This window comes from Microtus oregoni, unplaced genomic scaffold (genome assembly GCF_018167655.1).
Source record: "Microtus oregoni isolate MIOR12 unplaced genomic scaffold, Mior012 000104F_ref0000108, whole genome shotgun sequence".
In the NCBI taxonomy this organism is placed as follows: domain Eukaryota; kingdom Metazoa; phylum Chordata; class Mammalia; order Rodentia; family Cricetidae; genus Microtus; species Microtus oregoni.
In genome coordinates, this window is record NW_024544718.1 from 3,025,146 (window position 1) to 3,043,074 (window position 17,929).

Here is a 17,929-nt window from a genome sequence, read left to right on the forward strand (position 1 = left end):
ATCAGTTCTTGCTTCCATGTTTCTGCCCTGACTTACTCAGTGATGAACTGTTACCTGGAAGTATAAGGTGAAATACATACTTCTCTCCTTGAGTTGTTTTTGGTCATTTTACCACAGCAATAGGAACCCTAACTAAGGCAAATTTACTTTATGTGTAAGTTTTTGTATATGCAACTTCTATGCATAAATTTTGTATGGATATTTACTTTTCTCTTGAATATATGCATGGAATTTAAAACAAATTGTATGAAAGGGGAAATATTTTAGGAAATAGCCAAACTACTTTCTAAACTGTATTGTTTCTTAATGCCACCATAAAGGTTTCAATTCCTTAATATTCCTACTACAATTGGTAAGTCCAATTTTTTTTATTTTGATTATTCTAAGTAGTATCCCCTTAGGGTTTTAATTTGTGGTTCCCTAATGACTCATAAATCATCTTCTTTCATTGATTACTGTACCAGAACATTTGTGTAATTTCTGTTCTTATCTTTTAGTGTTAATTTTCAATTATTTTGACAATGAGTGTCCAATTGGTCTAGTAACATTAGTTTTAAAGATTTATCTCCCATAGATTTATTTATATACTTGGTAAAAAACAAAACAGTTGAGCATATTTGTGTAGAATTATTTTGGGGTTCTTTATTTCTGTTGATCTGTGTCTATGCTTTTGACATTATTATAGTCTATAGAGAAATGCTGTGACTATATGATAATTATTGAAATTTATTCTGATGAGTTTTAGAATAATATCATTTCTCTATATAGTTTTCTCATTCTTTTGCTTGTAGGTTACTTGTAGCTTTAAGAATATATACTTGAGCTGGGCAGTGATGGTGCACACCTTTAATCCCAGCACTTGAGAGGCAGAGGCAAGTGGATTTCAGTGAATTTGAGGCCAGACTGGTCTACAGAATGAATTCCAGAATAACCAGGACTGTTACACAGAGAAATCCTGTCTCAAACAAAACAAAACAAAAAAACCAAATCCAACTTGACAATCTCTACATTTTCACTGGAGTGGTATAGTTATTTCATTTAATATGACATTTTTATCTGCTTACATTTACATCTATCATCTTGCTATTTGATTATGTTTCTCTTTTAGCAAGTCACTGCTACATAGTTTAGATTGGTATAGAAGTTGTGATCTCCTTGCCTCAGTGTCCTGGTTGCTAGAATAAAAGGCATATGCTATTCCTTGCCCAGCTTATTGCCATTTGCTTTCTATTTATTTCATCTAACTTTAAAATAAAGGCTTTAAAATTTTTATGTGTATTGTGTTTTGCCTGCAAGCATGCATGTGTACCACATGCATCCCTGTGCCGCCACCACCAGTGGGGATTTGCTTTTTATTCTCCTTTATTGATTTATTAGTTGTAACTTTGTCTTACTGTGTTAGAGTATATTGTATAATGTTTAACTTATTATTGTACGGACTTCACAATTATGTATTTCTATTTTTCTCCTCTTAGCCTGTATATGTTATTATCATGCAAGTGTGATACATGATACTTTTCCATATGTTAAAAACCCCATACAAAAAAACCTTATTATTTTTGTTTAAGCAACCATTTTTTTTTAATTTATTTCTGGGCTGGGCAGTGGTAGCACACACCTTTAATTCCAGCACTTGGAAGGTAGAGGCCAGCCTGGTCTACAGAGTGAGTTCCAAGACTGCCAGGGCTACACAAAGAAGCCCTGTCTCTAAAAACAACAACAAATTATTTATGTGCATATGAGTGTTCATCTGGGCAAGAATGTACATGCATACATGTGCGTGTATGAGTGTAGATCAATGTTATTCCTTGGGAGCCATCTACCTTGTTTTTTGAGACAGGATTTCTCATTAGGGCAGGAACTCTCTGATTAGGCTATATGGTTGCTCAGAGAGCCCTAGGAACCTGTTTTATCGCCAGCACTGGGATTATCAGCCTGTGTCTTTCTTTTTTTTGGCATGGGTGCTGGAAATCAAATTTAGGGTCCCATGCTTATATGGCAAGCACTTTACCAACTCAGCTATAGCCCCAGCCTTAAAGAGATTTTAATAAGAGGAAAATATCTTAATGTTTATTCATGTAATTAGCACTTCAAATGCTCTTCATTCTTTTGTACAGACCCACATATCTTGCTGGGATCGGTTTCCTTCTGCTTGAAGGACTTCTTCATAATGTGGCTCTGGCACTCTGCTCAAGTTATTGTAGCTTTTGAATATCCTTTTTTTTTTTTACTTTTCGGGAACTGATTATTTCACTATTTATTTATTTAATGAATTTTTCCCAGTCCGATCACATTTTCCCCTCCCTCCTCTCCTCCCAGTCCTCCCCCTCATCCATTCCTCCTCTTTTCAGAAAAGTGCACATATCCCATGTATGTCAGCCAGTCAAGGCATAGCAAGTTGCTGTGATTCTAGACACTGCCTTTCCTATGAAGCCTAGACAAGGCAACCCAGTAGGAGGAAAGGGTCCCAAAAGCCAGTAAAAGAGTCAGAAAGAGCCCTTCTCCCACTGTTAGGAGTTCCACAAGAAGGCTAAGCTATACAACTGTCATATATATGTGGAGGGCCTAGGCCAGTCCCATAAAGGCTCCCTGGTTGTTCAGTCTGTGTGTTCCTATAAGCCAGGTTAGTTGATTCTGTGATTTTTCTTGTGATGTTCTTGACCCTCTGGCTCCTGCAGCCCTTCCCTTCTTCCACAGAATCCCCCGAGGTCTACCTAATGCTTGGCTGTGGCTCTCTGCATCTGTTTCCACTAGTTGCTGGGTGAAGCCTCACTGATGGCAGCTGGGCTAGGCAATGATCTATGAGTATAATAAATAGACTATCATTAGGAATCTTTTCATTTTTTGCTAGTCGTGTTTGGTTCTATTCTAGGTCTATAAGACATCCAGCCTCTGGGTCCTGGCCTTCCAGGTAGTATCAAGGGTAGACTTCCTCTCATAGTATGGGTCTTAAGCTGGATTGGTCATTAGTTGGCCTCTCCCATAATTTCTGTGCCAACTTTACCCTAGCATAGGCAGGGCAAATTGTAGATCAAAGGTTATGTGGCTGGGTTGGTGTTCCAAACCCTTCACTGGGAGTCTTGCCTGGTTATAGGAGATGGCCGGTCAACTTCCTGAACAGAATACCAATAGCACAGGCACTGAGAGCAACAATTAATAAATGGGACCTCATTAAACTGAAAAGCTTCTATAAGGCAAACAGCACCATCAAAAGGACAAAAACAGCAGCCTACAGAATAGGAAAAGATCTTTACCAACTCCACATCTGACAAAGGGTTGAGTTCCAAAATATATAAAGAACTCAAGAAACTAGCCATCAACAAACCAAATAATCCAAGTAAAAATGGGGTACAGACCTAAAAAGAAAATTCTCAACAGAAGACTCTCAAATGGTCGAAAGACACTTAAGGAACTATTCAACACCCTTAGCCAACAGGGACAAGCAAGCCAAAAATATCTTGAAATTTCACCTTACTCCTTTCAGAATAACTAAGATCACATAGGGCAGCTCATGCTAAAAAGGATAGGGTAAGGGAACTCTCCTCCATTGCTGTTGGGAGTGCAAACTGGTACAGGCACTTAGAAGTTAGTATGACAGCTTCTCAGAAAATTGGGAATCAACCTACCAGACCCAGCAATACTACTCCTGGGTATATACCCAAAGGATGCTCAATTATACCACAGGGACATTTGCTCAATTATGTTCATAGCAGCTTTGTTTGTGATATCCGGAACCTGGGAACAACCTAGGTGCTCCTCAACTAAAGAACAATAAAGAAAATGTGGTACATTTACACAATGGAGTATTACTTAGCTGTTAAAAGCAATGACATTATGAAACTTGCTGGCAAATGGAGGTAACACAAACTGAGAAAGACAAACATGGTATGCATTCACTTATAAGTGGACATTAGCTGTAAAGTCAAGGATAACCATGCTACAATCCAGAGAGGCTAAGTAACAAGGAAGTTCAAGGGGAAACACATGAATCTCACTGTGAAGGGGAAATAGAATAGACATCGCAGGTAGACTGGGGAATCTAGATGGGGGTTAGGCGTGGGAACAGGAGGGATCAGATGAGGGGAGGATGGAAGGAGAGAGTACTGGGAAAGACAGCTGGAATCAGGGGCATCTCTGAGATGAGCTAGAAACCTAGTGCAATGGAAACTCCCAGGAGTCTACGTGGGTGACTCCTGGCTAAGACTCCTAGCAACGGGAGCTACAGAACTTTTGAACATCTTAAAGTCTTCATTTGGGTTTCATTTTAAAAGTTGCTTTTAATCATGATAAAATGAATAATAAGAAATTTATCATCATAACTTTTGAAAAGAGAGAAACAAGATTTTGTTATGTATCATTGAGTAAAATTCTTACCACTACTCCCCCCAAAAAACCCTATCTTAACTAATAATAACTATGCAGGTCACTAGTATTCACCATATTATGTAACCAATCTCCAAAACTTACCCGTTTTTTAAAAATGTAAAATTCTGAGGACTGAAGGTATAATACAGTCAGCATAAAAACAAAACAAAACTCTCTACCCATTCTCCACATTTTTACATCATCCCAAATCCCTGACAGCAACCATGTACATTACATCTCTGTGAATGTGACTACGCCGTGCTTCTCACTTAAGTGGAACTGACAACTATCTACTTGACTAGCTTACTTCACTTAGAATATTCATTCTCAAGATTCATCCACATTGTAGTATGTATCACAATTCCTTATCTTTTCCCAATTAAACTATTTATTTAAAGAAACAATTCTTAAAAGCAGGTGTATTTTTAAAAATATTGTATGCATTCATTGTACATTGTGCTGTGTTACATGAAAACATTGTCATACAAATATATTCTGTACATTGAGAATTCAGAATTCTTTTCTAGGTTCATTAATATTTTCAGATGGCTATTCCTCTGACTTGAGATAGTTTCATTCCATGTGTATGTTGTCACTAAAACTATCCAAATCACTAGGGCAGGAACTTCTGATAACTAGGATCTCTCTCTATTATGCTCTCATTCTGATACCCTGTTCTATGAAGTCTAGCTCTTGGCCTCCCCAGACTTTCCACTCCATCTCTTCAAATCAGAATGCTTGTCAGTTCCCCTTCCTCCGCTGTTGTCTGGAAATACATGGCAGTAAGCCAAATAGCTGATTTGCTCATTTTATCTTTCAGCGATCACTGGCTGATATTCAACGCCATTAAACTGACTTTTTTCAAGTATTTCAGGGTGTTTTGGGCGGGGGGGGGGAGAATTTGTTGCTTTGGTTTTTTTTGTTCTTTTGGGTTTTTTTTTGAGACAGGATCTCAATATGTGGTCCAGTCTGGCCTAGAACTCTCAATGTTAGCCCAAACTGACCTCAAATCCCCAGATATCCACCTGCCTCCACCTCCTGGAAGCTGAGATCATGAGTATGTGCTACCAAGCCAGGGACTTTGACTTATATTTTTGGGAGGACTTTTGTTTAAGCAGGGACACAAAATGGTTCTTATTGCTACATTTTGGTTGAAAATAGAAGTACTAAACAACTTATAATTTTAAAAGAAAGTATTTCCCGTACATGTACACAAATATCCAAAATTTTCTTAAATGATGTAACGAAGAGTAATTGTACTTTGCTTTTAAAAACCAATTATCTGTAGTTTGAAGTATTTACACAGGAAACCAGGATTGTTTTATAATTTTTAAAGCTACTCTTAAATGCACCAATACTTTAAAGGAATAACCATCACCACCACCACCCAACTTTCTTGCCTTTCACATCAAATTACTTTCCTATCAGTGATGCCTTTACAAAAGTTCACAATGAAGAAGAATCATGTCTTACTATTTTTGAATAAACGTTCACACAATACCCATTGACACTCTGCATTGTGAATATTTAATACATAGACATGTCTAAAAATAGAGATTATTAAATTTTTGTTTGCCTGTTTATTTGCTTATGTAGTAATAAGCATAGAATCTAGGGTCTTACAGATGCTACAGAAGTGTTGTATCACTCATCTGCTCTTCTCTGATTTTTATACTGAACATTGTGTTTTATTTGTTGCAGAGGAGAAAAATACAATGAATGAAAGAGTATTCCCAAACCTTAAAACTTCTGGCAGCTTTTTCCCACAGAATGTTGTGTAACCAATTTACTAAATCCCTTGTCAGTTGACTTCTTGTTTGGTGACCTGAAAATGAAACAAAACAAAACAAAAACCAAGTTCTGAGAAGAACCTAGATCCATTGCATTAAACAAAGAAAGCTAACTATTTTCACAGGACACTTAATCTTATAACTGTACTTAATCTTTAAGTAATGTCTATAAAAGCAATCACACAGGCTTTCACCTTCAATTTTAGGTTTACCGCTAAAATTGATTATATGATACAATCAGAGTTTGCTAGAATCACTGTAATTCTTCCAAAGTCTGCGATAGATTTCCAGCTTAGTCTCTTTTTAACTTATTTTTTATGTTCCAAATTAGATTATCATCTGGTGCCCTAATAAGGTTATTGTGAATGAGCAGACAGCAATGTCAGAAATCATTAATAAGAACTGCTCATACTATTATACAGAAAAAGATCAGATCAAGTTCACAAGAAAGGCCAATTATACCTTAAAGCTTTTAAAAAGTACTTTAAGACCACGTTTACAGATAAACTTTATTCATTTAAATTGTAACTTGGGCCTGATTATTTCTGACCTAGACATTTACAGGATTCAAATACATTAGCACATTAAGGTTAAGTTTAAACTGCAATAGAATTCTATACCCCTTTCTCATTGCCCTTTTGACACAAACCATCAATTTCTGAAAATGTCTTCATTAGAACACTAATACTCATGGACTCACCAATGGAATCAGCAAATGTAGCTTGTTTCATGGCTTAAAAACATTTATGTAAGAGTAACCAGCTACTTTATATGTCTCCTTAAAAGATTATAATACTTTGATTATATGTGTAAACTCTAACTGAAATTTTTTGAAAATGAATTATTCTGTAAAATCAACATTTTTTAGTTAGCTAACAATTTCCTTTCTTTAAACATGCAGTCTAGGGCTAGGGAAATAGCTCAATCAGTAAACTGCTTGCTCTGTAAGAATAAGGAGCAGAGTTTAATTCCCAGAACTCATGTAAAAAGTCAAGCATGGCAGCACATGTTCGTATTGTGCTGGAGAGGAGGATAAAAGTGGATCACTGTGGCTCACTGCTAGGGCGGTCTAGTTTACTCAGTTCACTCTGAGCTAATTAGATAAGGTAGACAGTTCCTGAGGAAAAATACCTCAGGTTGCACTCTGGACATGAGGGTGTGCACACACCCTCCACATACATGTACATACACATATAAAAACATAAAATATAAATAAATGTCTGACTTTCTGGTTCTCTTATGTAAAATTTAACCTTTCCTTGCCCATTGAAGGTCAACATCACCAAGAAACTAACTACTACATTTTATGGTACTATCACTTTATTGCAGTAAGCAAAACACTTAGACTCCCAGCTAGTTGAGAGGCTGAGGGAGCAGATTCACAGGAGCACAGGATGAGAAACACAGCAAGGCGCTATTTCTGAAATACATAACTTGTCTGGGGCTAAGGAAATAGCTCAGTTAGTGAAGTGTTCAGCTGGCTGTGCCGTGCAGGCATGAGGACCCGAGTTTGGAGCTCCACACCCACATAACGAGCCAGGTGTGGTAGCATGCATTTGGAACCCCAGTACTGAGGAGGCAGAGATAGAAGGATCCATGGAGTTTAGGAATCTAATTGAATTAGCAAATCGAGGTCCTACTGAGTCTGTCTAGCTGAATTTTAAAAATCCCAGATCCCAGTGAAACCTTATCTTAAAAGATAAGGTGGATGGCTCTAGAGGAATGACACCTGAGGTCAGGCTCTAACCTCTGTAACACAGGGTGAGGGGAGAGATTCTCTCTTTCTCATTCATATATATAATTATTATTTCCTAATTCTTTTATTTCTGTAGCTACATATTATTTCCAGAGACTAACCTCTGAAAAAGAACAATTATAGTTCTTCCTCCCATACAGTCAGGTTAACTTATGAATCTTATCTATTTGTAATAAGATATCATTAAAATGCCAAGGGCCAGCGAACTGGAAAGGGGGGGCATTTCGGGGTCAGGTAGAAACCTTTTGCAAGGGAAACTCCCAGGAATCTACAGAGATGACCCAGCTAAGATTACTAGCAATAGTGGAGAAGTAGCCTGAACTGGCCATCTCCCATGATGAGGTGAGACTTCTAGTGGATGGACTGGGACCCCGATCCAGTCACCTAATCTTCAACCTACAGTCTGCCCTGCTTAAGGGATGTGCTGGGGTCAAAGTGGCACAAAGATTATAGGAGTGGCCAACCAATAACTGGTCCAGCCTTAGACCCATACCATGTGAGTGAACCCACCGCTGACGCTGCCTGGAGTGCCAGGACCCAGAGACTCCATGGCCCAGAGACCTAGGATAGAACCAAACATAACTGACAAAAAAGTTAAGTGTGATGATGCCTAACGATAGACTGCTGTACTCATAGATTGGTGCCTAGCCCAACTGTCATCAGAGAGGCTTCATCCAGCAACTGATGGAAACAGATACAGAGACCCAGTCAAAGTAGGCTGAGTTTGGGGAATCCTGCTGAAGAGAGGAAGGATTGTAGGAGCCAGGGGATCAAGGACATCACAAGAAAACCCACAGAATCAACTAACCTAGGCTCATAGGAGCTCACAGAGACGGAAAACCAGGATGTAAAATAAACAAATTAAAAGAAATGCCAAGGGCCAGAAAACCAGATAACCAAGATTATCAAAAGGGATCCAAAAAGTAATTGAATTCTTAACGAAGATCTGGAGAAAGGGTATCATTAGAAAAATACAAGATCAACTCCAAAAAATCAGGTGCCCTCTTATACACAAAGGATATGGAAGCAGAGAGGGAAGTCAGAGAAGCATCACCTTTCACAATAGCCACAAATAGCATAAAATATCTTGGGGTAACTCTAACCAAGGAAGTGAAAGATCTATTTGACAAGAACTTTAAGGAATTGAAGAAAGAAACTGAGGAGTATACCAGAAAATGGAAGGACCTCCCTTGCTCTTGGATTGGGAGGATCAACAAAGTAAAAATGGCAATTCTACCAAAGGCAATTTATAGATTCAATGCAATCCCCATCAAGGTCCCATCAAAATTCTTCACAGATCTTGAGAGGACAATAATCAACTTTATATGGAAAAACAAAAAACCCAGGATAGCCAAAACAGTCTTATATAATAAAGGAACTTCTGGAGGCATTACCATCCCTGACTTCAAACTCTACTACAGAGCTACAGTATTGAAAACAGCTTGGTATTGGTATAAAAACAGAGAAGTCCCTTTGTTTGCGAGCTAACCAAGCAGCATGGAGTTTCGATCTGGGCAACGAGTGAAACATCATTGTGGTGAGTGAGTGCTGCGGCAGCCGGGAACAGGGAAATCAGATGGACCTCAGCCCGCCTACACTTCCTGGTCATCCTACAGGGGCTATACTGCCCGATACCTCCTCTCTCTTCCTATCCCATCCAGCTTACACCCAGAACCCCCACCCCCTGTCTTCCTCCCTCCCTCCCTCCCTCCCTTCTTTGTCGACATAGCGCCTCCCAGCTCAGCCTGCTTGGCTCTGGGACTGAACCCGAATTGGGAGGGCAAAGGGGAGGGCGGTAGCTCCTTTGTCCCCATAGCCTGCCTGCAGCAAGCAGGGTGGGCCCTTTGTTTGCGAGCTAACCAAGCAGCACGGAGATCCGACCTGGACACCAGGAGAAACATCACTGGGGAGTGACATCACTGGGAAGGTACATCAGTGGACAAAAAGACCTGATTCTGTAAAAGAAGATCCATAGGGGAGTATTGGAAGGAAGAGATGGGCAGACGCCAATGCAAGAATTCACCCAACAATCTGAAAAACAACACGAAACCACCAGAAGCCAGCGACCTCACAACAGGAGGACATGAACACCTTAATCAAGAAGTAGAAAAAACTGACTTCATGAAAGTGATTGACACCCTTAAACAGCATATAAAAGACGCCCTTATGGAAATGGATGAGAAGTATAACAGAAAGTTCGAGGAATTGAGTAAATCAGTGAATGATACCCTAGGAAACCAAGGAAAAACAATCAAACAGATAATGGAAACAGTTCATGACTTGAAAACTGAAATGGAGGCAAAGAAGAAAACACAAACAGAGGGCTGGCTGGACATGGGAAATCTAGGTAAACGAATAGAGACTACAGAAACAAGCATAACCAGCAGAATACAAGAGATGGAAGAAAGAATCTCAGATTCTGAGGATAGCATAGAGAAAATAAACGCACTGATCAAAGAAAACAGCAAGTCCAACAAACTCTCATCACAAAACATTCAGGAAATATGGGACACAATAAAAAGACCAAACTTAAGAATAATAGGAGCAGAAGAAGGAGAAGAAGGGCAGCTCAACGGTCCAGAAAATATATTTAATAAAATTATAGAAGAAAACTTTCCCAACCTGAAGAAAGAGGTAACTATGAAGGTTCAAGAAGCATACAGAACACCAAATAGGCTGGATAAAAAAAAAAAACATCCCCTCGCCATATAATAATCAAAACACAAAATATACAGAATAAAGAAAGAATATTAAGAGCCGCAAAGGAAAAAGGCCAAGTTACTTATAAAGGTAAACGTATCAGACTTACACCTGACTTCTCTATGGAAACCATGAAAGCCAGAAGGTCCTGGATAGATGTACTTCAGAAACTAAGAGACCATGGATGCAAGCCCAGACTACTATATCCAGCCAAGCTTTCGTTCACTATAAATGGAGAAAACAAAATTTTCCAGGATAAAAACAAATTTAAACAATACGAAGCCACAAATCCAGCCTTACAGAAAATAATAGAAGGAAAATCACTAACTAAGGAGTCCAACAATGACCACTATAACCCAGACATCTAGAGGCCCTTCAACAGCGCAACTCAAAGAAGGGATACACACCAACCCTACTACTAAAAAAGGGACCAGAGTTAACAACCACTGGTCATTAATATCACTTAATGTCAATGGACTCAACTCACCTATAAAAAGGCACAGGCTAAGAGATTGATTAAGAAAACAGGATCCAAGATTCTGCTATCTACAAGAAACACACCTCAACCACAAAGACAGGCACCTACTCAGAGTAAAGGGCTGGGGAAAGGCTTATCAAGCAAATGGACCTAAGAAACAAGCAGGTGTGGCCATACTAATCTCTAACAAAGTTTACTTCAAACTTAAATCAATCACAAGAGATGGAGAGGGGCATTTTATACTCATAACAGGAACAATTCATCAGGAAGAAGTCTCAATCCTGAATATCTATGCCCCTAATATAAAAGCACCCACGTACGTAAAAGAAACATTACTAAAACTCAAGGCAGCCATCAAACCGCACACACTAATAGTAGGAGACTTCAAAACGCCTCTCTCACCAAGGGACAGGTCAATCAGACAGAAACCTAACAGAGAAATAAGAGAATTAATGGAGGTAATGAAGCAAATGGACTTAACAGACATTTATAGATTATTCCACCCAAAGAGGAAAGAATATACCTTCTTCTCTGCAGCTCATGGAACCTTCTCGAAAATTGACCACATACTCGGTAACAAAGCTAACTTACACAGTTACAAAAAAATATTAGTAACCACCTGTGTCTTATCAGATCACCATGGATTAAAGTTAGAATTCAACAACAATGCTACCCCCAAAAAGCCTACAAACTCATGGAAACTGAACAGTCAACTACTGAACCATACCTGGATTAAGGAAGAAATAAAGAAAGAAATTAAAGTCTTCCTTGAATTCATTGAAAATAAAGAAACAACATACTCGAACTTATGGGACACTATGAAAGCAGTTCTAAGAGGAAAGTTCATAGCACTAAGTGCCCACTTAAAGAAAACAGAGAAAGCACATATTGGAGACTTAACAGCCCACCTGAAAGCTCTAGAAAAAAAAGAAGCAGACTCACCTAGGGGGAGTAGAAGACTGGAAAGAATAAAACTGAGGGCTGAAATCAACAAAATAGAAACACAGAAAACAATACAAAGAATCAATGAAACAAAAAACTGGTTCCTGGAGAAAAATCAACAAGATTGACAAACCCCTATCCAAACTAATCAAACGACGGAGAGAGAATATGCAAATTAATAAGATCAGAAATGAAAAGGGGGACATAACCACAGACACAGAGGAAATTCAGAGAGTCATTAGATCTTACTACAAAATCCTGTATGCCACAAAACTGGAAAATGTAAAAGAAATGGACACTTTTTTAGATAAATACCATTTACCAAAATTAAACCTGGACCAGGTGAACAATCTAAACAGACCTGTCAGTCGCGAAGAATTAGAAGCTGTTATCAAAAACCTCCCTACCAAAAAAAAGCCCAGGACCAGATGGTTTCAATGCAGATTTCTACCAGAACTTCCAAGAAAACCTAATATCTATACTCCTTAATGTATTCCACAACATAGAAATAGAAGGGTCATTACCAAATTCCTTTTATGAAGCTACAGTTACTCTGATACCAAAACCACACAAAGACTCAACCAGGAAAGAGAATTACAGGCCAATCTCACTCATGAATATCGACGCAAAAATCCTCAACAAAATACTGGCAAACCGAATCCAAGAACACATTAGAAAAATTATCCATTATGATCAAGTAGGCTTCATCCCAGGGATGCAGGGCTGGTTCAACATACGAAAATCTATCAATGTAATCCATCATATAAATAAACTGAAAGAAAAAAACCATATGATCATTTCATTAGATGCTTAAAAAGCATTTGACAAAATTCAGCATCCATTTATGTTAAAAGTCTTGGGGAGATTAGGGATACAAGGGTCATACCTAAATATAATAAAAGCTATATATAGCAAGCCGACAGCTAACATCAAATTAAACGGAGAGAAACTCAAAGCCATCCCGCTTAACTCAGGAACACGACAAGGCTGTCCACTCTGGCCATACCACTTCAATATAGTGTTTGAAGTTCTAGCAATAGCAATAAGACAACATAAGGGGATCAAGGGGATTCAAATTGGAAAGGAAGAAGTTAAACTTTCGTTATTCGCAGATGATATGATAGTGTACATAAGCGACCCCAAAAACTCCACCAAAGAACTTTTACAGCTGATAAACAGCTTTAGTAATGTGGCAGGATACAAGATCAACTCCAAAAAATCAGTCGCCCTCTTATACACAAAGGATATGGAAGCAGAGAGGGAAATCAGAGAAGCATCACCTTTCACGATAGCCACAAACAGCATAAAATATCTTGGGGTAACTCTAACCAAGGAAGTGAAAGATCTATTTGACAAGAACTTTAAGGCATTGAAGAAAGAAATTGAAGAGGATACCAAAAAATGGATGGACCTCCCTTGCTCTTGGATTGGGAGGATCAACATAGTAAAAATGGCAATTCTACCAAAGGCAATTTATAGATTCAATGCAATCCCCATCAAGATCCCATCAAAATTCTTCACAGATCTTGAGAGGACAATAATCAACTTTATATGGAAAAACAAAAAACCCAGGATAGCCAAAACAGTCTTATATAATAAAGGAACTTCTGGAGGCATTACCATCCCTGACTTCAAACTCTACTACAGAGCTACAGTGATGAAAACAGTGTGGTACTGGCATAAAAACAGAGAAGTAGACCAATGGAATCGTATAGAAGACCCGGATTTTATCCCACAAACCTATGAACACCTCATTTTCGATAAAGGAGCTAAAAGTATACAATGGAAGAAAGAAAGCATCTTCAACAAATGGTGCTGGCACAACTGGATGTCAACCTGTAGAAGAATGAAAATAGATCCATATCTATCATTGTGCACAAAACTCAAGTCCAAATGGATTAAGGACCTCACTATCAGTCAGAACACACTGAACCTGATAGAAGAGAAAGTGGGAAATACCCTACAACAGATGGGCACAGGAGATCGCTTCCTATGTATAACCCCAGAAGCACGGACGTTAAGGGCAACATTGAATAAATGGGACCTACTTAAACTGAGAAGCTTCTGTAAAGCAAAGGACACTGTCACTAAGACACAAAGGCAACCTACTGACTGGGAGAAGATCTTCACCAACCCCGCAACAGACAAAGGTCTGATCTCCAAAATATATAGAGAACTCAAGAAACTAGACTTTAAAATGCTAATTAACCCAATAAAAAATGGGGCACTGAACTGAATAGAGAATTCTAAACAGAAGAAGTTCAAATGCCCAAAGGACACTTAAGGTCGTGCTCAACTTCCTTAGCAATCAGGGAAATGCAAATCAAAACAACTTTGAGATACCATCTTACACCTGTCAGAATGGCTAAAGTCAAAAACACCTAGGATAGCCTTTGCTGGAGAGGCTGTGGAGGAAGGGGAACCCTCATCCATTGCTGGTGGGAATGCAAACTTGTGCAGCCACTTTGGAAAGCAGTGTTTCGGTTTCTCAGGAAATTCGGGATCAACCTACCCCTGGACCCAGCAATACCACTCCTGGGAATATACCCAAGAGATGCCCGATCATATGACAAGGGCATTTGTTCAACTATGTTCATAGCAGCATTATTTGTAATAGCCAGAACCTGGAAACAACCTAGAGGTCCTTCAATGGATGAAGAAAGTGTGGAATATATACACATTAGAGTACTACTCAGCGGTAAAAAACAATGACTTCTCAAATTTTGCATGCAAATGGATGGAAACAGAAAACACTATCCTGAGTGAGGTAATCCAGACCCAAAAAGATGAACATGGGATGTACTCACTCATAATAGGTTTCTAGCCATAAATAAAGGTCAGTGAGTCTATAATTTGATATCCTAACGAAGCTAAATAAGAAGGTGAACCCAAAGAAAAACATATAGCTATCCTCCTGGGTAGGGGAAGTAGACAAGATTGCCAGGCAAAAAAATCGGGATCTTAAGGGTGGGGTGGGAGGGGGGTAAGGGGAGATGGGGAGAGAAAAGTGAGAAGTGTAGGATGGGGAGAACTTGGGGCAACGGGATGATGGGGATAAAGGAAGGTTGAATAGGGGAGCAGGGAAGCACATATCTTAATTAAGGGAGCCATCTTAGGGTTGGGAAGAGACTTGGACCTAGAGGGGCTTGCAGGTGCCCAAGGCGAGCTCCCCAGTTAGTTCCTGGGGCAGCTGAAAATAGGGTACCTGAAATGATCCTATCCTATAGCAATACTGATGAATATTTTGCATATCACCATAGAACCTTCATCTGGCGATGGATGGAGATAGAGATAGAGACCCACACTGGAGCACTGGACTGAACTCCCAAAGTCCCAATGAGGAACAGAAGGAGGGAGAACATGAGCAAAGAAGTCGGGACCACGAGGGGTGCACCCACCCACGGAGACAGTGGGGCTGATCTATTGGGAGCTCACCAAGGCCAGCTGGACTGTGACTGAAAAAGCATGGGATAAAACCGGACTCTCTGAATATGGCGGACAATGAGGGCTGCTGAGAAACCAAGGACAATGGCACAGGGTTTTGATCCTACTTCATGTTCTGGCTTTGTGGGAGCCTAGCCAGTTTGGATATTCACCTTCCTAGACCAGGATGGATGGGGGAGGACTTTGGACTTTCCACAGGGCAGGGAACCCTGACTGCTCTTCAGACTTGAGAGGGAGGGGGAGAGGAGTGGGGGGAGGGGGAGAGGAGTGGGGGAAGGGGGAGAGGAATGGGTGGACAGGGAGAGGTGTGGGGGGAGGGGGAGGAGTGGGAGGCTGGGAGGAGGCAGAAATTTTTTTTCTCAATAAAAAAAAGATATTCCAGAAATGAAAATAAAATTGACTGATTTTAAAAAAAAAGAAAAATATATTTCATAGGAAATAGAATTCAAAAAGCTCTTAACATCTGATGATCCTTCCAGAAACTACTACTGTCTTTGCTTTTATGAAAACATGCAAATTTAAGCAATGCAGTAAAATATGATAGAAGCAACACATCACCCTAAATGTCACCACTCAGAACAGACCTCATTCTTAACATTTAGTGACTATCACTACTGATGGAAAGATGAGGTCAGGCAGAGAATCTTTCAAGAAATAGGTTCTATCATCTGTATACTTTAAGGTATAGCTGTTGTACAGAGAGTAGATAGGGCAATGTTGAGCAGAGTTGGTTCTATACCTCTGCTTTAAGTACAGAAAATCAAATGTTTTATCTGGGTGGAGTTTGTGTAAAGACTGTATCAAAATAATGATGTTGGTAAGAGCTTTAAAAGAAAGAATTCTGTTCACAATATTCACTTTACAGCTGAAAAGCCAGAGTACAGAGATACTGACTTGCCCAAATGCACATAGCTAACTTGAGCTCAAATAAGAAACATGAACTTGGGTTTATAAACCTCATAATTTTCTACTACAGATGGACTTTAAGATCAGAGGTTTGTCTTTATTTTGAAGATGTTTTGTCATTTTTGCTTAGCTGTTCATTATAGCACACCAAACTTGTGACCTCTAGATAGTTACACTGTTGTTGAAAAACATTAAGGAGAAAGAAAAAAATGTGAAAACCCTGAGGATTTTGCCATTGCTCTGACATTTATCTTAAAATAATAAGCACATTAACAACTTTTAGGAAATGCAGAATCTTACTGACCTCTAAGGATTTCTTTAATCTTCTCTTCAGCAAACAGGACTTGATCTTTCTGTAAAAGCATGTCGATGCAGAACAATTCAACTTTTCTACTATCTTCTGCCAACTTAAAATGATCAGAGATGATCCTCAGAAAAGAAAACCCAACAGAATCTCTGTCCAAAAGACATAATTTTAAGCATTATAAACAGAACTGGTTTTTTGATTAATGGGATTAAAATAATTTCAATGTCAGCCAAAACAAGCTTAGTTGATAGTTGATGCCATCAAATGCCTATTTGTCAATAATAGATCATTTAATTATAGCAATATTTTCTTCAAATTTTTATTATGTGTGTGTGTGTGTGAGGAGGGAGGAAGGAGAGAGAGAGAGAGACAGAGAGAGACAGAGCGACAGAGAGAGACAGAGAGAGAGAGAGAGAGAGACAGAGAGAGAGAGAGAGAGAGAGAGAGAGAGAGAGAATGTATCCGTATCAGGGAATGCATGTAGAGGGCAGACAACAAATTATGAAAACGGATTCTTTCCTTCCATCATGTACGTCCCAGAAATGGAGCTTAGGTCCTCAAGCTTGGAGGTGGGCATAATTACTATTGAGCCATATTGCCAGCCCAACATTTTCTTTATCGTTTTGTTTATTTGGTTTTTTTTCTCAAGAAAAGTTCTCACTCTGTAGCCCAAGTTTGCCTTGAACTTATTATGTAGCCAAGTCTTAAACTTCTAGGAATCCTCTTGTCTTGGCTTTCTAAGGGATAGGAGTCCAAACATAAGCCCCTATGTCTGGTTTTTAATATTATTAAAATGTGAATACTCTCAACATATTATAAATATTTAATGTAATACCTACTGAAATACTAACAAATTTTTGAGACAGTATCTCTTTTTGAGAAATTAAAATATGTATCATAAAATTCATACAGAATTTCAAAGGTCCTGAAATAATCCCAAAAATATGAAAACAAAGACCAAAGTTGGACAACTCATGCTTTCTAATGTTAAAACTTATTACAAAGATACAGCAACCAAAATGTATGGAACTGGCATAAATACATACCTATAAGCCAATGAAATAAAATAGAGAACACAGAAGTAAACCTTGGCATATAGCCAAATGATTTTTGATGAAGGTCCTACAACCATTTAATGGTGAAATAAGTCTTTAAACAAATGATGAAAAAATAAGGAAAATTTCACATCCAAAAGAAATTGAGTTGATCCTGCCCAACTCACCTTGTGGGCCAATCTAAGG

At 38.8% G+C, this 17,929-nt stretch overlaps 1 protein-coding gene across 1 annotated transcript in view; it reads right to left on the bottom strand.

The window, feature by feature from the left end:
* LOC121443313 (testis-expressed protein 11-like) overlaps nt 1-17,929 on the bottom strand; it is a gene marked incomplete at its 5' end in the record, with an annotated part of 312,932 nt that overhangs the window by 152,844 nt on the left and 142,159 nt on the right. The window contains 2 exon segments of the mRNA XM_041645021.1: nt 6,105-6,190; nt 16,686-16,837. Coding sequence (XP_041500955.1) covers nt 6,105-6,190; nt 16,686-16,837 — 238 coding nt within the window.